Source organism: Corapipo altera, unplaced genomic scaffold (assembly GCF_003945725.1).
Source record: "Corapipo altera isolate COAL_440 unplaced genomic scaffold, ASM394572v1 53, whole genome shotgun sequence".
Taxonomy (NCBI): Eukaryota; Metazoa; Chordata; class Aves; order Passeriformes; family Pipridae; genus Corapipo; species Corapipo altera.
The window spans coordinates 3,536,979-3,558,991 of NW_020884900.1; the positions used below are offsets into that span (position 1 = coordinate 3,536,979).

Below are 22,013 nucleotides of genomic sequence, written 5' to 3' on the forward strand. Positions count from 1 at the left end.
CAGTTGCCAGATGTAGTTGCATTATGGATATGTGGTTTGTTTTCAGATAAGAATATTCTAACATTTTGTAAAGCTATACTAATGTTGCATGGTTGAAATCATCTTGGAAAGAAGAAACAGTATTTCAGGTAATTCTCTGAAAAAAGAGCTGGAAGCAAAGGTGAGCTATCCAATCAATTTAAAAGTAAAGGTGTAATGCACAACACAAAGCTAAAAGATGATAATCCACTGTTAACATGTTTCTGTCTTTAAGTGTGAAAGACTGGATTATTGAGAACCTTCTAACTTCTTGAAACTGAACTGCTGAAGGTCACTTTAGCAGAGTTACTGGTCTGAAAAGCAAGAATAGAGAGGCAGGAGAACCCTGTGATCACTGTAACCTGCTGCTTCCTCAGTAGAGGAGACTGTTGCTTGGGCTGCTTTATTGAAATGTCAGTTCCACTGAGAGCACTTTTTCTAATTTGTGCTCCAAACAGGCACCACTTTCCAGCGTGTGATTCCTGAGAACGGCCCGGCAGCTCAGGCGCCACATGAGGTCAAGCGAGTGATTTTCTGCACAGGAAAGGTGTACTATGATCTTGTGAAAGAGAGAAAGAATCAAGACCTGGAGAAACAAGTAGCTATAACCAGACTTGAACAGGTGAGCTCCCTCATCCTCAGAAGACAGAGTCCTGGGGGAGACTTCCAGCAAGGGGTTCCTGTGCTTTTCAATAGGCACCACTTGCTAGAATGAATGGTAATAGCATTTTTGTACCATTTGGCATCTTACAAAACATATTTTAATCCTTTTGTGGCCTTTGGAAGAAGGAACACATCAGTAGTATACTGGACAATGAGATCCAGAATGCTTAATGACTTTTCCAGAACAACGTAACAAAGTGAAGGTTACAATATGATGGCACCTTAAATTTGTATATCCAGTCTGTTAAGCTGTGAATAGGACACTTTGAAGTGTATTGTCATTCGCTAATTAAGGACTTGTCACAGCTGCTTCACCAAAAAAGCTGTAGAGGTGCAGGTGATCTGGACTATGACCTACTTCTGTTCATACTAGTACAGCTATAAAATATGTGTTTATTTATTTCTGAACATTAAATCAATTAGAGAAACATGAGTCACTTTCCATGAAAAAGTAATGACTCACCACAGCCTTAAAACCACGTAAGAGAAAGCTTTGCCAATTCTTACCTTCTCTTTCCAGATCTCACCATTCCCCTTTGACTTGCTGAAAGAAGAACTTGAGAAGTATCCAAGTGCTGATCTAGTTTGGTGTCAGGAGGAGCACAAAAACAGTGGATATTATGATTATGTTAAACCTCGTTTCCGCACTATTGTGAACCACACTCGACCTATCTGGTACGAGACTTCAAAACAATTGCTCTGTCTCCTGAGCTGATTTGTTTGGTTTTAAATGTCTTTGGGATTGTTTTCAAGTTTTGTGTGTTTGGGTTTTTTCCTTTTAAATTTGTTTTTTGATTTGAGGAGGGTGTTAATGGGTAAATTAGGTTGTTCACAAATCAAAACCTCCGAGTCTGGGTTCTTGGTGAAGGAGGGAGAAAGCCTATACCGCTACTTCTCTAGTACAACAGGCATATTTTGCTCCTTCTTGTAGTTCTAAAAGAAAACCAGTAGCAACTAGCTCTGTATTTATTGCCACTTAGCACAGCACTTAGCTCTCTTGGATTTTTCTCTCTTTTTGTCTAAGATTCTGTCTTTTAAGAATTTCCAAATGTTAGGTTTCTGGAGGAAACAGCTGTTGTAAGAGCTCATTCCAGGTACCTTTGCATTACTTTAGATGACTGACTCTCAGATCTGCCCGTGCAGCTGTCAGAGGAATGAGAATCTTCATTGCCAAAAGCAAATTATCTAATTATGAGGCAGTGTAGCTGGCTGCCCTGGGAGGGATGGGGGAGAAGACACAGCTTAATAATGATGGGGGGGGGAAAGAGGGGAAAGCTGACCAAAAGGTATAATTTGGTACAACTTAGGTTGATTTTTATTTAAGAAAGATTGATTACTAAATGTCCAAATCTGCCAAGCTGACTTGAATATGTTAAACAGCATATTCTCATGCTTGTTATTGTCAAAATAGTCTCCTTTCTCACCTCGTTTGTCTGCCCAATTCTTTTTGTCACACAGGTATGTTGGCCGAGAGCCTGCTGCTGCAGCTGCCACAGGCAACAAGAACATGCATCTGGTGTCACTCAGGAGATTCTTGGATACAGCTTTCAACCTGGAGGCCTTTGAGGGAAAGACATTCTAACTTCAGGGCACTGCCCATCTCTGGCTAGCAGTCTCTCAAAACACTGCATCCAAAAGAAAACAAAAGCAGGGAAAATACTGGAAATTATGTAACTTTGCTTTACCAAATAAAAGGATCCAGCAGCTGACTTCATTAATATGTACCTTGCTTCCCAGTTTGTAAGGAAAAAACAATTCCAACTTACCTTCCATCATTTTTTGTCACTTGTCTGTTTATATTGGGAGCTCTTTGACACAAGAAGTGTCTCCTATCCCAGGATCCAAGGTCTAGCTTGGTAAGGCTTGTATCAGAGTCCATGGGCACTGTCTAATTACTGTAAGTAAGTAGAGCAGGCATGGACAGCACGATAGTTATGCACACAAGAGGCTTTGTTACAAGGAAAGTAAATGACAGCTATTTCTGTCTGTATATTGGAGAAGAGTAATGGAACCGAAAACCAGCGAGCTGGTGGATGACTTTGGTAGAGAAATGTACCAGCTGTGGCTGTTGCAAGGAGATGGTAAAGTAACCTGAGGATGTGAGGAGGAGGCTGAAAATAGGGAGTGAGGTTACAAATTGTTAAACTGGGTGATAACAGAAGGGGTGTTGACCACTTAGGTTTAAGGTTAAGCAGGGTGATGAAGGCAGACATAAAAGGGACCAAGAAAAGGTTTGTTGAGGGTAACTGAGGAGGGAAGAAGGGTGCACAAGACCACAGCAGACAGAGAAATGGGTCATCAGCAGGAGAATTCACTATCAGATGACTTCGGAAGAGGTGACAGCACCAATTGCTTCCATTCCCCAGGCTGCCTGCTTTGATGCTGTGTAGTATTAGGGAACTGTGGGATCCTGTAAACCTCCTTATTTGGATGAACACGTACTATTTTCCCTTACCATGCTACTAGAATCTGCTTCTCTTTGACCTGGTACCACTCCTAAAAAGATTTGTGTTTGGATGAAAAATCTGTGTTTATGCAACAAGCAATGGATTCTTTATTTTGTCCAGTGCTATTTCCTGCCTCACATCTCCTTGCTGATACTAATTCAACTTTGAAGTGGCTATTCCTGATTGACTCACCCTTTTTTTACGTAAAGAGGAAGGTGGGCAAGCAACTGTTGCTGATTTACCAAAGGCACATGCTGTGGTTTTGTACAAGTAAGAATTGATTTCTTTGGTCCCTTGTGTTTATTTGTCAATTAGGATATTAATTGCCATGTACTTTCAGTATGGACATAAAAGTGAACCACTTCAGAACCTGGCTCTGTGTCAGGTGGCTGAGATGCAGCAGGTGCTGAAGGGGAGAGAGCAGCAGGGCTGTTTCTCCCAGGACATAGTGCTTGCATGGCAGGGTGGTCTGAGAGCCACTGCTTGTGCTTCCTCCACAGTGCTGGAAGGCAGGTGAGCCCTGTTTGTTCTCCCCTCCTGATATAAGAACTAATATTGTAAGAATTCCTGTTCCCTCTGCCCCAGGAGAACTTGGCTCTGGGTGGACCTCGTGACTGCAGGTTTCTGCAGCACCAACCTGTGTAGTGGCAGGAGACTTCTTCCCTTCTGTCTGCTGGCTGGCAGAGGGAACAGCGGGATGAGCAGGTCAGTGGTGTAGGAGGGTGCAGAGGAATGGCCATGCCTGTGCTGGAGCTGTAACCAGCTACACAAGGGCCCTGCAGTGCCTGCAGGGTTATCCTAGATCTGCTGAGCAGACACTTGGATACAGCATAACAAGAGACTGGAAAACACATAGATAAGACTTCCCTCCCATCTCCACTTCCCTGCCCTGAAACTCCTCAGAGACACTTTTGTGCTTGGCAGTAGGTTTAGCCCTGCTGCTGCTGCTGTATTGGCTGTGACACAGTGGAGCACGACAGTTTTTGTTTGATTCAAGGAGTTGGGTGATGCTGGAAAGTTTCTTGTCTCATCAAATTAAACAGCTGTATTAAAAACTTTCAACTATAATCAGGTACTACTTACCCAAGCAGGTTACCAAAAAGGGATGTGTGCCTTATGCTGTCCCTTTGTTTGGCCTGGATACAACATGATGGTGAAAAAACAGTCCTGTCAGAGCATAAAATCAACGTGGCAAGGTACTTACCGTGGGATTCAGAAGTCCACTTAGTCTCATGTTGGTGAAACTCAGTAACACCCTTTTAAATCAGGCTGGTTGCCTTGGGCTTTTTCTCTCACTGAAGCATTAAAGCTAATTCAGTCTTTTGAAACCTAATGAACTCGGAAAGTACTGCAGTTGACAGCCACAAATATTGTCTCCTGTCCCTTTGTATAGCTCATAACATTAAGCTCACAGGCAGTAACCATCGCCCAAAGTATTTTAATGCTTTTATGAATGCTTGTTTCTGTAGCAAGAATTGAGAGCAGCTAAATATTTCTGGCACTGTTTATTGTATTCTCAGTTTGCATAAGGCAGGTCAGTGCTGCATGGAGTATGATAAATGCACTTATGCCACAGCATATGCAGAGGTAGAAAACAAAATTAACATAGAAATATAAATGGTAAATGACAGATTTCCACTTTCATTGTGTATCATAGATTGTGGCATAATAGTTGCATAAAAATTCCATCAAAGAATGTAAAAAACCCAATAAAATAAAAAGACATAAGAAGAAAATTCTCTGTTACGGCTGGTATTTTTGACAGTTTCTCTTTTGAGTGCTGGCATTAACATCCCATTTGTAAGAGTGCTAAAGCAGGTCACTTTTCTGTTTTCTGTTTGTTTCCTAAATAATGGCTTATTTAGAAGCATTGAGGTAGGCAGCATTTGGACTAGAAAAAGATAATTATTCAAAACCATTGGGTTAAAATTGGTAATAGAATCAAGGTTATATTAGAATACTTTGTTCTATTATTTTCCAATTTTTAAAGTAATAAGTGGATGCATTCCTATTTCAAGGAGAGTTTTTAAAATACTGAAACTAGACTGGAATTAACTTCTCTAATTTCTAAACATTGGAATTAATTTCATATGTTGACTCTTCAGCTTTCAGATGGTAAACGATTAAAAGTTTACTAGAGCATTAAAAATTACTAAATGGATAGTTTGTACTTGCAGAATTCTGTGGCACTTCAAGGAGGCCCTTTGATTAAGAAACTCTTACAGTGAGTTCTCAAATAGGTGCACATTAAGTAGGTGCACTATCAACAATGGATGCAAGTTTCTGCAGTGGCAGCTTTACACCAGGTTAAGAAATCTCTGTGATCTCACAGAAAACGAATACTTTGTTAGAACTAGTGGACAAGTTAAATACCTTTTACAGCAATCGATTAATCTTCATAGAGTGTTTGAAAAGGACTGAAGAATTATATGAGCCTCTCCTGCAAAACAGTCAGCACTGAAATTCAAATGGCAGCTTTGTAACTTGGAAGAAACAGCGAATGTGAGAGCCCATTGACTTCATCGCATTTGTGGGGGACACACCAGGCCATCCATGCCCACAGCAGCAAGAGATTCACGAAGACAAACAGCTCCTGTCACAGAATTGTTTTTCATTCCTAGCAGCGACCTGATGAGCTGTGCTAACAGCAGGGGGGTGCTTGGTGGAAACCTTTGCTCTGCCAATGGTACAGTTGGAGTCGTCCCAGAGCAGAGGAGTAACCTGTTCTCTGGAAAGGGAACCGCTCTGCTCCTTCTAGGAGGTGAAAATTAACATATGAGACTAGACAAAAATCAGGACTGTGTGTGTATTGTTTGAACTGAGTAGATGAAAGCACAACCAGCACATGTGCTGCCTCTGATACAGAGCTGGGAATAGCCCCTGCTGCTAATAATAAGAAAATGAAAGCTTGGGAGCCTCTACTCTATGCTCACACATACATATAAGTATTTTAATTGTTGTTGGCACAGAGGACTTTGAACACTGTTTAAAACACAAAATAGAGGCACACTGAAAAATTACGTAAAGCCAGAAAATCTTACCTAAAAGCAGACAGAATATCTTTGTAAAGTCAACAAGTCTGGTCAAAGATAAAATAAAAAAGTCTGCTATTGTCTTTTGTCTTGGTTCAGTGAGTTCAGAATGTTTTGATTGCACAGGCAGTTCCCCAGGTTGGTGCTGGGCTATGGGACACAATTAGGGGCTGTCAGGGCCCCTGCCAGGCTGACGAGCTTCCCAGTGCACCTGAGCACCTAATTATGGCTGATGGGACTGGCCTGTGTGCTGTGGGGGCAGCCAAGCAAATGCTGCTGGTTAAAGCCCAGGTTTTGGCCCCAGCTGGCCCATCTCTATCTCATTTGTTGTCCTCCCCTAAATGCTTCAAAATACTTACCCTTGTTTTCCCTGGAACTGCGGACTGTGGCTGTGCCCCTGCAGGGCACAGGGAAGGGGTCCCTGTGTGGGTCTTGTGGGGTGTTGGTGTCCATTTCTGCAGTAGGAAGGACTGGAGTTAAGGAATGGTGAACGAGGCTGACAGTGGCTGCTGGGAAAGGCTCAGGAGATGGGAAGGGCCTCAGGCTCCCAGCTGCAGGTAAGAGACGAGGCTGGGGGGAACTGGGTAGGGGTGTCTCATTCTGCCCCTGGGATGAAGGGAATGCTATTTCTGGAATTATTATCAGAGCTTCTGAGGACTTTAAGGCCTAGAAAAAAACATAAGAGTGTGGCTGTGGATTTCTGATGCAGGCCAATGGCTAAAGCTGCTCAGGATGTAAAATACTGCTACTTGCAGTATGAGTGTAGTGAGGTTTGTTTGGAAAAATTAAGGAGACATTTGAGTGAAAGGTGATAGGGGATGCATGGGATTTTTTTGCTCTGTTTTCAAAAAAAACCAACAAAACAAACAGATAAAAAAATTAATCCTCCTTCCCTGAGGAGAGGTGTAGAATCTGCAGGCTGGATGTGCTGGGATGGGCAGACACTGGACCACTACTCCTCCCCCTCTCCATGTCCTGTGGACAAGATTGCAGGTCTTGGAGCTTTCATCAGTACCTGTCACACAACCTTTCTGTGCTGATGAAAACACGCCATTATAAATCAATAAACAAAAAAAAAAAAATCTTTGCATATTAGCATAATTTTGCATGTCTTTCTGCCCTTGTTCTTGAATAATGAAGGTAATTGAGTAGAATAACTACAATGTGAAACTTTAAATGGCAGAAGGCATTCAAAATTTCTATCAGCTCTGATAAAAAAGTTTTGTTGGTTTTTTTTTGGTCCTTTTGGCTGCTTAGTAGTTCTGCACAGTCCAATTTTGTAGTAACAGAAGTTGTGATTTCATGGACTCTGCTGATTAAAAAGATCATTGAAAATTTTTCTTCATGTTTATGCAGAACAAAGACAGAGATTAAGTGGATACATTTTCTTAATTATCAGTGTAAGATATCAGGAAACAGCATGAAGTCTAAAACAGAAATTCAACATACTTTGAAGAAGGAAACAGATGAATATTGCTTCTTTTCTAATGCATGCTTTTTAACATTGAAACCACTTCTGGTTTCAGATACCTCTCAACTGTTACTTCAGCTTGTGCTTTTCTTAATGCCATTATTTAAATTGTAACCTATTATCCAAAAGGAATAAAAGAATAAGAGGAATAATTATCAGGAAAAATAATATTTTAGACATTTATTAGCTTTGATTGAAAACGTTTCACAGATTTCCTCAAAGTTTTCAATTATTAATAAGTGCACCAGGCAGTTCCTTTGTGATATGTAAGTGATGGAGTCATTAATGGCAAATGGAGATCTAATTTGTTTAGAAGGGAAAACAGTTTTGGTCATCACTAAAGATGCTGCATGAAACACAGAAATATCATTTCTGTTGCAGAAATTTTTACTTCCTGTTCAATAGCCCATAAATTCACTGATCCTCTCATAAAGGAGCACAGACAGACTTTCTGCCCATGTTCTACCCAGCCAGCCTTAAATTCTCCTGCCCTTCAGGAGAGGGTGCACTCAGACTCTCATAAGAGAAGGAGGTCTGTGTGAGAGCTTGGCTTGGCTCTAGGTCATTTTCCTTGGGTGAGTATTAGACATTATCTCTATAATGGGCTTATTTTCATACTGGTTTAAGTAACTGCATTTGATTTGGCCCTGCAGTGCAATAGCAGCTGTCTGCACACAGACTTGGTTGAAGGGCAGTGATGTTTAGTGCTCTCACAGATTTCTCTGTGCACCTGTGATGCTACCTGGGCTGAAGGAAAAGGTGCAGATCAGTGTTAGAAGGTGCCTGAGAACACACTGCTGGTACCCTGTGTCTGGGGCTTGGCTGTGCTGTAAAGGACACCTGCATTCTTCTCTCTGGTGTCCCAAAATGACCTTGCCCAGTTTGTGAGGGTAATTCTGCAGTGATGCCTTGGGTAGTCTTGCTGGGGTTTCCAATAAAACTCCACTATCTGTAGTAAGTCAGTTCCACAGCAGAGGCCATCAAGTAAATGTGAACAGTCACTGTGTGCTGGCCAGGACTTTGCAAGGGTGAAATTATTTAGTAAAAAGTAAAGGACATATGAAGGAAGAGTATATTTAATTCACGTTAGAGGAAAGACTATATTTCCCCAAATGAGTGTATCCACTGCTGGGTGTAAAACAAAGAGGGTAAAATAATATTGTCTAATATAGAACATGACAAAATGACCGTACATAATTTCCCATGACTAGAAATAAATGTTTAACAAACTGCTCCCAACAGACTTGTTAAAGATGAAATATTTATTACTATATGTTAATTACAGTGTTTAAGCAGTACTTAAGTAATTTAAGGGGACTGGCTTCATCTTGCTTTCAAAAATTTTATGTGATTAAATCCTTCATTAGTTGTTCTTTGTGCTATAGCAGTTTGCACAACCATATCCTTAATTAATCGGTGTTTGTAACGTCGATTATATTGTATAGAACAAATAGTGGAAAGTTTTCTTCATGAGTTTCCTTGCGCAAGCAAAATCAAATTCCATCTCAACTCATGTTTTTGCATGTGGACTGAAACACAATAACTTGTCAGCTCTAGAAAAATCTTATTAATATACTGAAGTTGTATGTTACTGCTGGAATATTAGTATCTGACACTACCATGTTTGAAGAAGTCCATGTATACTTTTTTAGGCTGCAACATATGAGAGACATACATACCTACCATGTAAGTTTTCCTCCTTCCCCTGAACAGCACAAGATATCAAAAAAACCTGTAAATATTTTGCGCTTTTACATCTTAAATACTGTTTTGTGCCAGCATACTTTGCACAAAATTACATTGAGGAAAATTTTTGGTTTATCATGACTTCAAGCTGGCGTTGACAAAACTGTCATCTTAGAGTTGATGAAGAACTGAAGCTCTGTGTTGCTGAGGGACTCTTCATTGCTACGACCTACTGCCTATTCAGATGGAGAGATAAACAGAAATAAAGCAACTTAATCTCCAGTGATTCTAAACGGTTCCTAGTTACACTCTTAGATAATTAACTTCTCCTGTGATGTGCTCATTTAATAGATACTTGGTCATATGTGACCATGTTTATTTAATGTGCTCTGCAATATTTATACCACAATACACCCTTCTCATTATAAACCAGACAGTCTTTAATTTGTATACACATACATATTCTGAAGATTTTGCTTAGACAAAACTGTACAGGCTTCAGGAAAATATATCTGAGTGTGCATGTCAGTTTATGACTGCACATAAATAGCTTCTGGAGGAACTGTCAGGAAAAAAAAATCTAATATTTTTCCTTCTTTTCAGCATCACTGTTCTGATATTTATGTGCATTAAAAAATTAGGCACATGCTACATGAAGTGTGATAATTTTTTTTCATCCCCTTTTTTTTTTTTAGGCCTTTGTCACAGCCCTCAAACCCCTCATTAGACTCATCAATAAAATCAATTTTTTCGTAGTGAGCGCAATATTGCACAGCTCATGAGCTCAGTAGATTTATGCAGAACTCTAACTTTGTGGTACCTGTATCTGTAACAAAGCCCAATGACAAACAGAGATCTCTGTAGCATATTCTGTTCCCCAGAATTAATTCCAAAGCCTATGACAAAGGCCACTAATCTGTAATATATCTGACTATACTTCATATGACCTCAGTGGATGCCTTCCTGGGTACGTTTACATACACATATATGTGAGCAAATATTTATGTGTCTGAAAAGTGCCTGTGTGGGGGTGTCTTTTCTTAGAACTGTCTTATGAAACTGATCAAAACTGAAAGTTGTAGCAAATAAACATTTCAAATTAACTTTAAATTAGTGATGCATCTTGTCTCTCTCTTGAATGAGCCAATATCGAGGAATACCATTGTAATTTCCTTTCCATGCACCACTTCCATGTCCATGGAAGAGCTCCCAGGCCGCTGGAGGTCTTTCCTTTTTTTTTTTTATTAATCAAGTTGGTGGCCATTATGGTACACACCTCTCCCAGCAATAGCTGTGCCACTTCTGTATCAGGCTTCTGAAAATTAGCTACTTGAAAATTAAGTGCCTGCTGTCTTTAATATGATAACATATGGGATAAGCACCTACACGTTTACCCCGTGCAAGGGGAAGTGTCTTGTTGCAGTATATGGCTTGTGGCAACCACTGGGGGTGATGGCCAAGAGCAAAGTCTTCCTGTTTGCTGAGAATGAAAAGAGCACCTCAGTAGTGTGTTGCTCCTTTTCAAATGTGCTCCTTGTAGGAGGAAGAAGCTTCATATTTTTTTAATATTGCTTGGAACCAAACACCAAAAAAGTACCTAAATTAGGAGCCCAGAGATCCTACAGTCTGTATACTTTGTGGAGATCTGCATTGCTCTGTGGAGGTGCCTCTCTCCACCAGTTACAGAGGTAGCCCAGGGCAAGCCAGATCCTAAACTAAGTGTTCATCGAATTGTCTGCAATTAACTGTGACAAACCCAGTCCTTGGAGGTGTGTTCTGCGAGGGGGAGTGGACTGGGTACCACACAAACCTGCTGCTGTGCAGCTCAGAGTTAGTGCAGTTGTGTTCATCCTTTTTTTTTTCTTTTTAATGTATCATCTGTTTTTAATTTGTTTCTTGATACCTAATTTTTTTTTTTATTATTTTCCCTCCACTTTTGAAGAAATTACTGGAAAAACTGTCAGATTTTTTTGAGCCATTTGCAAAACATAAAGAAACGCACTTGATAGAGCTTAATCACGTTATAAGAGATTGTTACTCTAAAAGGCAAACTATTTTAGTTATATTGGGTTATTGTGCCATTAGTACCATTTGACTGCCAACTGTGCAGCAGCAGGGCTCCAATCAACAGGAGCCTTTGAGCGTTTTCCATTGCAAATAGTGCCAAGGATAGGAGGGAGAGAGGCTCTTAGTGGTGCAGTTTTTTCAGTGATTAATAATACTTGAGATCCATTTCAGTGATCAGAAATGTGCCTTAATGAGACAATTAGTCAAACCATAAAAGCTGCACAGCAATTTAGTTGGTGTTAGTACTGGAATAATTTACTGTGGCTGTTTTCTTCCTCCTGATTTGACTTTATCACAATAGTCTGGATGAAAGTCGCTGTGGAGAAGACTTGCAGGCTAAGTTCAGTTTTCAAATGGCCATGATTATATATGGGCAGACAATCCCCTTAAAAATAAGGGAGACTTTGAGGAAAAAATTGGTTATTTCACTATAAAAAAATTACATGCCTTTGTCCAAATGGCTACTATAGAGCCTTCTAATATCCAGCTGCCTGCTAGTGCCATGGCAACTAGTCAAAGGTAGTGCTTGGGGGACAGGCACCAAACTGAAAGGACTACTGCAAATTTGTGTTTATTTTTTCCTTCTGTAACAAAAACACGGTAACAGGGCCTCCTTTATGTGGAGCTATGAGGTCTCTTTTAGGTGCAGCTAATTTTTTATCTCGCTGGAAGATATCTCACTGTCACAATTTGGTCACAGTATTACTCCAAAGCAAAGTCATAGCAATTGTCCTCAACCCATGCTTATCTTGAGAGCTTGCTGTTTCAAACCTGCAGCTTTGTGTTCCTCAAAGCTTGTTTGTATTTACTCCAGCTAAATACGTTGCTCTATCAAGGCTTAATATCTCCCTACAAAACTGCTGTTATTCTAACTTGGAGGTATGTCAGAAATGTTCTCAGAATACTGTTACAGAGGGCACTGAACTCAGCAAAACTAAAACTTTTTTTTTTCTTTAAAAAGAAAAGTAAAAACCAAAACCAATCACACTGGTGAGTTCATCTGCCTGGAGCACTTCCATTGATGCTCACAGCATTCCATACTCAAGCAGTCTGGGGATTTTAGTCTCCTATTTTTGGGAGTAAATTCTGCCCAGAGCTAACCATTATTTAAACTTAGTCTAATTAAATTGCATTTACCTAAGAGGCAAATAAACAATGTACTGCCAGAGCAGAAAGCCATCAGTTGGTGTCCCACTGACGAATGCAGTAGGTGGGTTTGTCAAAATCCCCCCCTGTGCCAAGGGCTGTGCTGGAGCTGGAGGCTGGAGCTGGGTTATGGTCAGGACAACCTGCTCAGTAGTTACAGGGAGGCTCAGGGGGACAGTGAGGTGTGAACAAACTCCCTGCTGTCCTGCTGCAGAAAGTGCTGCTGTTGTCTGTGCCAAGCTTAATTGTATTGCTCTTAATCTGGTTCAGTCTGAATGTTCCAACTTTCTAATCTGGTTATATCAGAGTTGCAGAAAGCAAAAATGTTTCAGTCTTCAAAAGGGACAATACAATTTCTGCTTCTCTCAACTATGAGTATTTTTTCTTACTGAAGATTATTGGTTTAATGCCTCTGTCATCTCTAGGGAAGTGAACTGTATCTGGACATAGCGATAGTGCTATTTTGACAGCACTTTTGTGTCAGATCAGTGTTACTGTAAGTGTGGTTTGCTATGTCCCTACAGATTACAGCTGGTAGGAGATACTGAGTGACAGGATTTCGTTGTCTTTGGTTTCATGCTGGGCAGCTCATCTCTCCTGCAGCCCCTAGAAACAGCAGCTTTTCTGCCTGGTGCTCCTGGGCCTCAGGAAATCCTGTGTTTCTTGGCTCACACCACTCCGTTAGGATGCAAAGACTAACCACTTCCTTCTTTCATATCTAATTACTGGCCAAACTGAATATTGCTCAGGGTACCAGCATTCTGACATATAATTACTTGCAAACTGCTGTATTTACCTGAGTGTAAAGCATTTTTAAAATGATGTTGAGGTTGAGAGTATATGTTGACAAATAAGGAGCAATAAAGAAGATTCATACCCTAATTATTGTAGGGAAAAGAGAAGAAAAGCCAGCATTAGTTTTGAGGTACACACAAGATTTGTTGTGGTAATACAGCTTTAATCCTGTCCTTATGGCTATGCCAACTTCTTTCTCTCTACTTTTGGGCTGTCTAATGATTCACAAATTTTCTCAGAGATATTTGTGGCCAAGAGCAGAACTGGCACATCTGTATAAATAAGTATCATAAGCTGTGAATGACTTTGAAATTATCTTTGTCATAGGAAACTTTATAGAAGTTGAAAGAATGAAAGATATCCAGGAGTTTCAGCCTCCTTTTAATTAAAATCAAATTATTAAAACTACACACAAGTTAGTTCTACATGAATTTGTAAAATTCAAGGTAGTAACATATGACTGGTTCTGGAAAAGGAGGTATATTCTTACTTGGTTGACACGCAAGTGTAACAAGATTATCTAGTGCTTCATTAAGAGACCTAGAACTGTGAAGAGCCAATTGTCTCTGGACATCTGTAATATCTTTGTGATGCAAGTAAATTGCCTGACAGAAATCCAAGGTAGAAGGGAACATGTCCCTGTAAATTCTTAAGCGTTTAATACTACTTTTCTGGCTTCTTCACAAAGTGAATCCAACTTGCCATCACCTCCTAAAGGTGAAACCCACAACTCACACAATGCATGCAAGTGAATTTTTTTGCCTTTTACATTTCTACTTCTTATCCTAGTGTTTATATTCTTTTGTGTTTTCCCTCAAAGTACTTGAGCCCAGCTAGTCTCTGCCTGGGTCAGCTGTGTAATCTGAGATGGATTCAGCTTTGATCTGGATTTGAAACAGCAAAAAGTGGATGCAGCAGCAAGGCCTGCTAGCCAGTACTTCACTGTCTAGGATTGGAACAACAACAAAAAGGTCTTTTGTTGGAAAAAATTTCCAACTGGAACCTCTCAGTTCCTGGCCTGTCTGCCTTCCTTTTCAAGAAGGTGAAACCAACAGGGCTGTAGTGCTGGAAAAGCTATTGTCCTTGGTCAGTTTGCTGCTTTTGCTTCACAACTCCTGTCCCCAGCCCTAGAGAAGCTGTTGAAAAGTGGGGAGTGGAGAAGCAGTGGCTTTCAGCCATTTTCTGCAAGCCTTTTGCCCAGGAGATGGAAAACGTAAGCCCTGAACTCCTTGTCCTGCCTGCCGCAAAAAAATGATAACAAAATTACTCTCTGCTAGGCAGTGAAATGGTATTATCTATGTTTTGCTAGGGAGAAGGGAAGACAGAAAAACCCAACCATCAACCAACCAAAAACCCACACAAAGAAACTTAGGGCTCAAGAAAAAAAAAAAATTCGCTATTTTGAAGGCAGAAGGAAGCCCTGATAATTCAGTGGACCAAAACCCAGCAGTTTTTCTTGCAGTTGTGTGCTGGTGCATGCAGGATGGCCCTGAATGGTGCTCTCCCAAGCATGGCCCTAACTCCCAAGCCATCCTCTGTTACTGACTGTGCCCTTCAAGCTGCCTTGAATATAAAGCAGTGCAGAGCTTAAAAGTGTTAATGTTGATGGAACCTGGAGTGTTTATGCCTTAGGAAGCACTCATTTCAAAATGCAAGTGCTTTGGGAGAGACTGTAATAAATGAAACTCAGGAGTTATCAAAATCCAGGGCACTAGTATTGCAATAAAACACAATCTCCCCATTGACCATCAGCTCTACAGTGTTCCAGCCTGATATCTTCCAGAATAAGCTGATGTCCATCTGCCTGCAGGACAGTTGGAAAAACACAAAGAAGTAGTGGCCAGTACCGTATTTGCTTGGTTTCCTGTGAACTCTGAGTGTGTCTGAGTTTTAGCAAGGAGCAAAAACTGTAGTTAAGTGCTCCCCACAAAGCCTGTCAGCTTTAATCTCTGGCTTCACTATTATTACATTAATTGATCTCCTTTGAATGAAGCCTCCACCCTCTGTCATTTCTAGTTCTAGTGGTAAAAGGCAAGAAATTAATTTTGTACTTGCATTTGCTATTAACTGGCACAGCAGCTGTAAGAAACACAATATATTTATTTGTAAGTACCATGGAATGAGACTAAATACAAAAGAAATCTCCAATAAGCATTAAGATGATATTATAGAACAGCTGGAACATTAAGTGAACAACCTTGATAACCTAATTGTTCATTGACGCATAATTCATTTTGCATCTACTGAAAGTGTAATTCCTTGGGACCTTAAAGACTTGAGATTCTTGTGAAGCTGAGAATCAAACCAGAACAGACAAAATCATCTCTTGACCCACATACTTTTTTTTGGATGAATTAGGTGCTATTTAGATTTATTATGGTACATTGTATAATGTTGTAAATTAATCAGAACTGGGGAAATAAGAGAACTGGCTGATAATGCAGTTCCAGCAACACAGAAAGACCACATACTGGGCCCCCATAGATTTAAATTTGTTTTAATTCATTCCTTTCTATTGACTTGTTTTACAAGGCAGAAGCAGATTCTTGTACAGTCAAACATTTGGGGTCTCACCTTTCCAGGTTTCTATCAGCTCTGTGTTAAGGCTGTGCTGACCAACACAGTTATTTTGGCAGGTGGAGGTACTGCTTTCTGTATCCTGGTTCCACTGTAGCTGTATGACTTGCAGAGGTCAGCATTCCTCAAACATTTAACCTAACTGCCTTCACCTTTGACAGCTGTTTGCAGTGCTTTAATTCAACTTACTGAAATAGTAGGGAAAGTGGCTGAGAAAAGAGTTTGTTTCACTAAGCAGCATGCTCTCATCTTCTGCTGCTCTTTTGCCATCTTCATCAGACAGCTCTTGCTGCTTTTTAGGAAGCTATAATGGCAATCTCTGACAACTTATAAAATGGATGAGAGAGATGACATCTCTATACTGTGGGCTCTAAATCACAAAGCCTACCCTATCAGTTTCCCCAGGTTAGGGCCTGGTCTCTCTCAGTCCGTGTCAGGTACATTGCAATGATCTACCAACCCCAGTGAGAGAACTGGAATGAGTTGCCAGTGGTGCATACATTGCATGAACTCATGCTCTCAAACTTCCAGTGTCAAGCAAATAGTGATTTATCTGATACTGTGTGTGTGTGTGTGTGTATATATATATATATGTTGTTTTTTGGTGCCTCTATGTGATTTAAAACCTTTATAATGACAAATTTTTACTTATTTGAATACCCGAGATCACACACATGCAATTTGACTTGTCTCGTAACCTTAGATTCGTTTTGGTAGGCAGAAATTTTTATTATGTGTCCTCTTACGACTGGAAAGCAACAGAGGAAAAGTGTTGCTCGTTCCCTAATAAACAGGAAATAGACCACACCAGTACTCAATGAGGTGAATTAGAAAAAAGCTACAACCCTCCTCTGTGGGTGATGCATCGCTGCAACCTGAGGTACGGATAGCAAAGTTCTGCAGCGCTCGCTAGCTCAGCGATGCCCCGAGGCGCTGCTCTTCCGCTGGAGCTGCCGTGGAGCCGCCCCACACCCTGCAGCAGTGCCCGGAGCAGCACAGCCGGCTCGGTCCCGCTCCGACGGCGGAGCTCACCTGCCGATGCCGGAGCTCCAAAACGTGGCACAGCTGCTCCGACCCTGGGGGTACCTGCTGCCTGCGTTGTGTTGGTTGCTGCAAATAATAGCTGAGTTGTAAGCAACAAATGTTACTTTTTACTCTCAAGTACTTTGCTTTGTGGCTAAATTTGGGGGTTAAACGTTTTCATCTTTGGTTTATGAGTTTATTTCAGACTGCGTTTTTAATGAGTTTGTGCAACTGGAAAAGAAAAATATATACACACTGTAATGGGAGCTTATTTTAGCAAACACAAAAGATGGAGGTGTTTGTGCTTCCTGAGGCGTGTTTGAGGAGCAGCTCTTTCCTCCTCTCGCTCTGACACAATTGCCAGAGCCCCCTTCGCAGCCTGCTAGCCGTGCGATACGAGACCCTTCCCTCGGCACGGCTACATGGAATCTGGTGGCTGGTGCCAGGACGCGAGGGAGCGGCACGGAGCCGCTGGGATCCGCCGGGAGCCGCCGTGGGTGCGGTCCCAGAGGCTCCCCCGCCCCTGAGGGTCCCTGTGTCGGGGCCAGGGGGGCTCGGGGGCTCCAGGGCTGCCCGGCAGAAAAAGGCGACAAAGGTCTTTCATCTAGTGGCTTTTATTTGCGGTGCGGAGCTCCGTCTGCGAACGAGCTGAACTCGTGTTACCAGCGTACGCTTCGGCGCGTATATATCGATATAGACAGATAAATATATTTCGATAGAGACAGAACATAACAGGAACAACATGTGCTATAAACACACATTTACATTTGTCATAAATCTATACTTTTTTTATAAAAATAAAAGTATCACTAAAATATTTCTATGTCGTCTGCAACTCATACGCTGTGTTGTCACAGCCACGTCCTGCCAAGTTACACGTGGCACAGAGGCTCTGGCAACACTCCTGTCAAAGGAGCGAGGTCGGGCTTTTACACCCTTGAAATACCCCTGTTTTGAACTCAAACTGCTTTTACTTTTGCTCGCTGTGAATACAAAATTTCACGAAAAAAATTGGCTTTTTAATTTCCTACATCCCAGCACTGCGTGAACGGTGGTGTACGCCCACGGAGAGAGCAAAACAATTACCTTCTCCAAGTTCTCTTGCAGGGGGGCTGTGTGTCCCGGGTCCCACCAAGAGGCTCATTAAATCATTGCCACTTGTTACATTAATGTAATTACACTTGGTTTGTCAATCAAAATTTTCTCCCTTTTTATACTGAACAATCTATTCCACAGTTTTCTGGTTAGAAACATTTTAAAAGCTTCACATTTGATTTCCATAAGTGCATAGAAGTGTGTATTTTTAAACTTCAGAAAGTAACTTCATTTGTATAATACAAATAATTTTAAATAAGAACGTAAAAAAGCTACTTATTTCCTGAAATCCTTAACAGATGCAGCTGCAGTATGAGATCATCCCACACAGGTGTAGGGGGTTCTGTTAACTGAGAAGCAGCACAGTCCCTTAGGAAGCTCCTGCTGTCAAACAGAGAAGTTTGTGATGCCCTGTGAATTTTATCCATCTGTAATTTAACCAGGACTCTCCAGTTTAAACAGACCTGGACTGAGTCTAAGGGTTCTTGCACGAAGTCAGGTACTTTGCAGGTAGTGCTTTTAGCAGGGGTAGTGGCTAAAGCAAAGCATGTGCACAAATGGCTTCCTCTAGAGGGACTGAGTTCATCAAGGTGCTCCTTTCAGATATTCAGGCTGAATACTAAAACCAGATCACTAAGATACAAGTCTGGAATGATTAGCTAAATAAATGGGAACGACGGGTGGTCACTGGACCTCAAGTAAACATATGGTGTCAGTATTTTGCAGAGGTGGAGAATCTAAAACACCTGTTATGGCAGCTGTAGACATGTAAGGGGCTCTTAATGATAAACTGGAATAAGGTTTCATGTGTGGGTGTAGTTGCAGCCTGAATTCTCACAGTGACTGTGTTGAGTACAGTGTCTAAGCTACTGTTAAAATTCCAGGCAAAAAAGTAAAATAAGAAACAGGTAATACTTACTAACAACTATCAGTACCTATATAAGTAGGAATACAAAATAAAATTATATATTTAATTTGAAGAAAATGAATAAATTATCAAATAAATATTTACAATACTGTTATACACTTCAAATATTATAATTTTAAGCATAAAATTCTATGAAAAGATGTAGTGCTACATTTATGTTAAAAATGCAGAATGCCTTTGTAGTGAAATGTGACAAAGAAAAATTACTGAGAATGTTCTAAAGAAATGTTCATAATTATAGTATAGGAACAATTAAGTTATATTTTGAACAGTGTATTCTTTAAGTGAACATTAGGTTTGACTAGCAGTTTTCTTGATTTTTATTTATTTATTTTTACACCCTAACTTTTAGATTAGAGTAGATTAGATGTTAGGAAGACACTCTTTAATGTGAAGGTGGTGAGGCCCTGGAACAGATTGCCCAGAGAAGTTGTGGATGCCTCATCCCTGGAAGTGTTCAAGGCCAGGCTGGATGGGACTCTGAGCAACCTGGTCTAATGGCAGGGAACTGAGAACGAGATGATCTTTAAGGTCCCTTCCAACCTAAACCATTCTATGATAACTTTGGGGAAGATTTTATGCCATAATATTATTTATGTAATCTAAAAATAGATTTTTATCTTTGATTTGAACCAAAGCTTATGAAATAATGAATCATATTTTTAAGTGAAACGTAATAACTTTAAAAAAATGAGCCCAGTTCTTAATGTCTGTAAGTCATCATAGCTGATTTACTCCAACATAGCTGACTTTTCTCCAATTGATTATCAGGCCCACTGTGCTTTACTTATGGGGTTATGGATATCCTTTATCTAGCAGACTGCTTAATTGCATGCATGCAACTCCAAAGAGGCAGTAAAATAGGCACAGACATATAGAATCTACTGAGTGTGTATCTACAGTTCTTAAACAGAAAAATGTCTGCATCTCTAGTTTATTGCAATAAATCTCTTCTTCTGCTTTTAAGCTTGAGAGTGCTTAAGCATGGGATTAGTTCAGCCGACAAAAGAAAAAAAGTATCTCCACCTCTCCCCAGGCAAGTAAGCAATCCCTGGCCAGGCCTCAGAGTGTGTTCCAGCTTGTGTAGCAAGGGATCTGCACTGGATTGGTAGGTAAGTGTCTTTAGTCAGTGAGTAAGGTGTATTCTAACAATGATGACTGAATAATTCTAAGTAAGGCAACATATTTTGGCTTGAGAGAAAGTGACTGAAAATATCAGTCCTTAGAAGGATTTGTAGGGAATGAAAGAGATAATGAGAAAACCCTCAGGGTAACGCTCACATAATATGGGAAGTACTAGATACTCTATTATTTTCCTGATTGAATTTACTGTATATTGCAGGATATGATACCCTAGTTATGCTATTAAAAATATAAACTATAAATCTCTTCACATGGGATGATGCAAAGACGATATGAGTACCAATACTCTTAAACTGTATTTATAGCTCCAGCTTGAAGACTTCCTTATATTGCAAATTTGCCTCTTCATTCTAGTTATTGCTCTTTGATTTTATTTGGTTGCATATACTCTCCTGCTAGTCACAGTGACTAAATTGATTCCCATGCAAACAGAAAAGGTCTTAAGTAGGATTGAATGGTACTTATGCTTTGCTGCTCTGCCAGACTGGATTTTGTTCACTGATAGAAAGAAATAACTAAGTCAATTCATTACAGACAAAATTCTCCCAGTTCTCTGTGATGGATCATGTCTCCAATATGCTACTTTCAAAATAGGACTGTGCTTGAGGCCAGTGCAAAACAGAATAAAAGTTAAATAATTTCTGCAGCATTTTTGAATTGGGGTAACACTTAAACACTAGTGTTATCTTTTTAATCTCTGTGGAAATGCACAGTGGCCACTCTTAAAAACAATCAGTTTTTCTAATATAGTTAATAGACTGGTGGTATTAAATATTCTTCATGCAAATGTTCAAGATATAATGGCATCAGCGTATTATTTACAGTGTTACTTTCAAAATTCCCAATAGGGGAAATTTCTTTTTTTTCCTTCACATGCAAATTTTGCAGGAATAGATGTGACTATTTTAGAACTACTTGCAAGGGGATATTAATTAATTGGTGTGCCTTAGTATTTAATTCATGTCATATACAAACTTACTCAATTTTTTAGGTGATAATATGGCACAAGTTAATTATGGTTAGAAATGGTAGTACAACACATACTTGTATTACTTCCTCCTTCATTTCAACCAGGGAGACCAAACCTTTTTTTACTGACTCCTAAGCAAGAAATGGTAAATTTAGTACACAGAGTTGTAAATATTGGCAACAATGAGAAACAAATGACACTTTGGTTGTACACTGTTCTATTACTAGTACGATCTTGCCTTTGAACAGCTATGTCATGTTTCTTCATAAGGTGGATCAGGAGAATAATTCCCACATCCTCTTAGCGTTTGCTGGGACTCTGCAGCTGTGTGGCTGCATCTTGTTTAGCAGATGGCTTTGCCACAGCAGAATTGCATTTGTTGCACAGATCTCTCATTGCTAGGAGACTTTCTTCCACAGCTTTTGCAAACGTGACTGAGGAGGTTTCTTTACATTCTTTAAAGCTTGAGATGCAGAATAATATATGCTCTGGCTGAGGGTTATAACATGCCCCATATCCATTGGGCACCACAGGCCCATAGCAGCAGAACATTTCCATAGTAGTTGGAACCTGGTTGCAGGGAGAGGGGAAGGAGTGATCTCTGATTAATCAGGAGACCTGAAATCAGCTGGTTAGGAATGAGGAGAAAGATAAAGAAATGCTACAAATGCTGGTAATGTGGTGAATCCCCCCTTGTGGAGAATCACTGGCTTCAGAAGTCCAGACCTGGAGCTGATTTACCTTGGCAGGTAAAAGCTGATCTCGGTATAGAATTTGGTTGCTCTGTTTGTTTGCTATCATTTAAAAACTGGTAACATTTGAAGTAGCTAGACTGCATTTCTTTGCTCAATTTATATAGATATTAAAAAGCTATAAGCTTTGTTACAGATAAGAGAATTATGTAATTCTCATACATAAAATCATGGTACCTAAAACTTGCCTAGGGTTTTTC

The 22,013-nt window shown here is 40.3% G+C and overlaps 2 protein-coding genes across 8 annotated transcripts in view; one reads left to right on the forward strand and one right to left on the reverse strand.

Annotated features, from left to right (window-relative positions):
- The window catches only part of OGDHL (oxoglutarate dehydrogenase like), a 54,751-nt gene extending 49,887 nt beyond the window's left edge, over positions 1–4,864 (forward strand). For all 5 annotated transcript variants that reach the window (XM_027649454.1, XM_027649452.1, XM_027649455.1 and 2 more), the window contains 3 exons: positions 477–640; positions 1,202–1,356; positions 2,140–4,864. In XM_027649454.1, the coding sequence (XP_027505255.1) occupies positions 477–640; positions 1,202–1,356; positions 2,140–2,263 (443 nt within the window). In that variant the 3' untranslated portion in view covers positions 2,264–4,864. The remainder of the gene's footprint in view (positions 1–476; positions 641–1,201; positions 1,357–2,139) is intronic.
- A 16,397-nt stretch (positions 4,865–21,261) lies between these two features.
- CHAT (choline O-acetyltransferase) overlaps positions 21,262–22,013 on the reverse strand; it is a 32,994-nt gene continuing 32,242 nt past the window's right edge. For all 3 annotated transcript variants that reach the window (XM_027649579.1, XM_027649578.1, XM_027649580.1), the window contains exon 15: positions 21,262–21,631. In XM_027649579.1, coding sequence (XP_027505380.1) covers positions 21,362–21,631 — 270 coding nt within the window. In that variant the 3' untranslated portion in view covers positions 21,262–21,361. The remainder of the gene's footprint in view (positions 21,632–22,013) is intronic.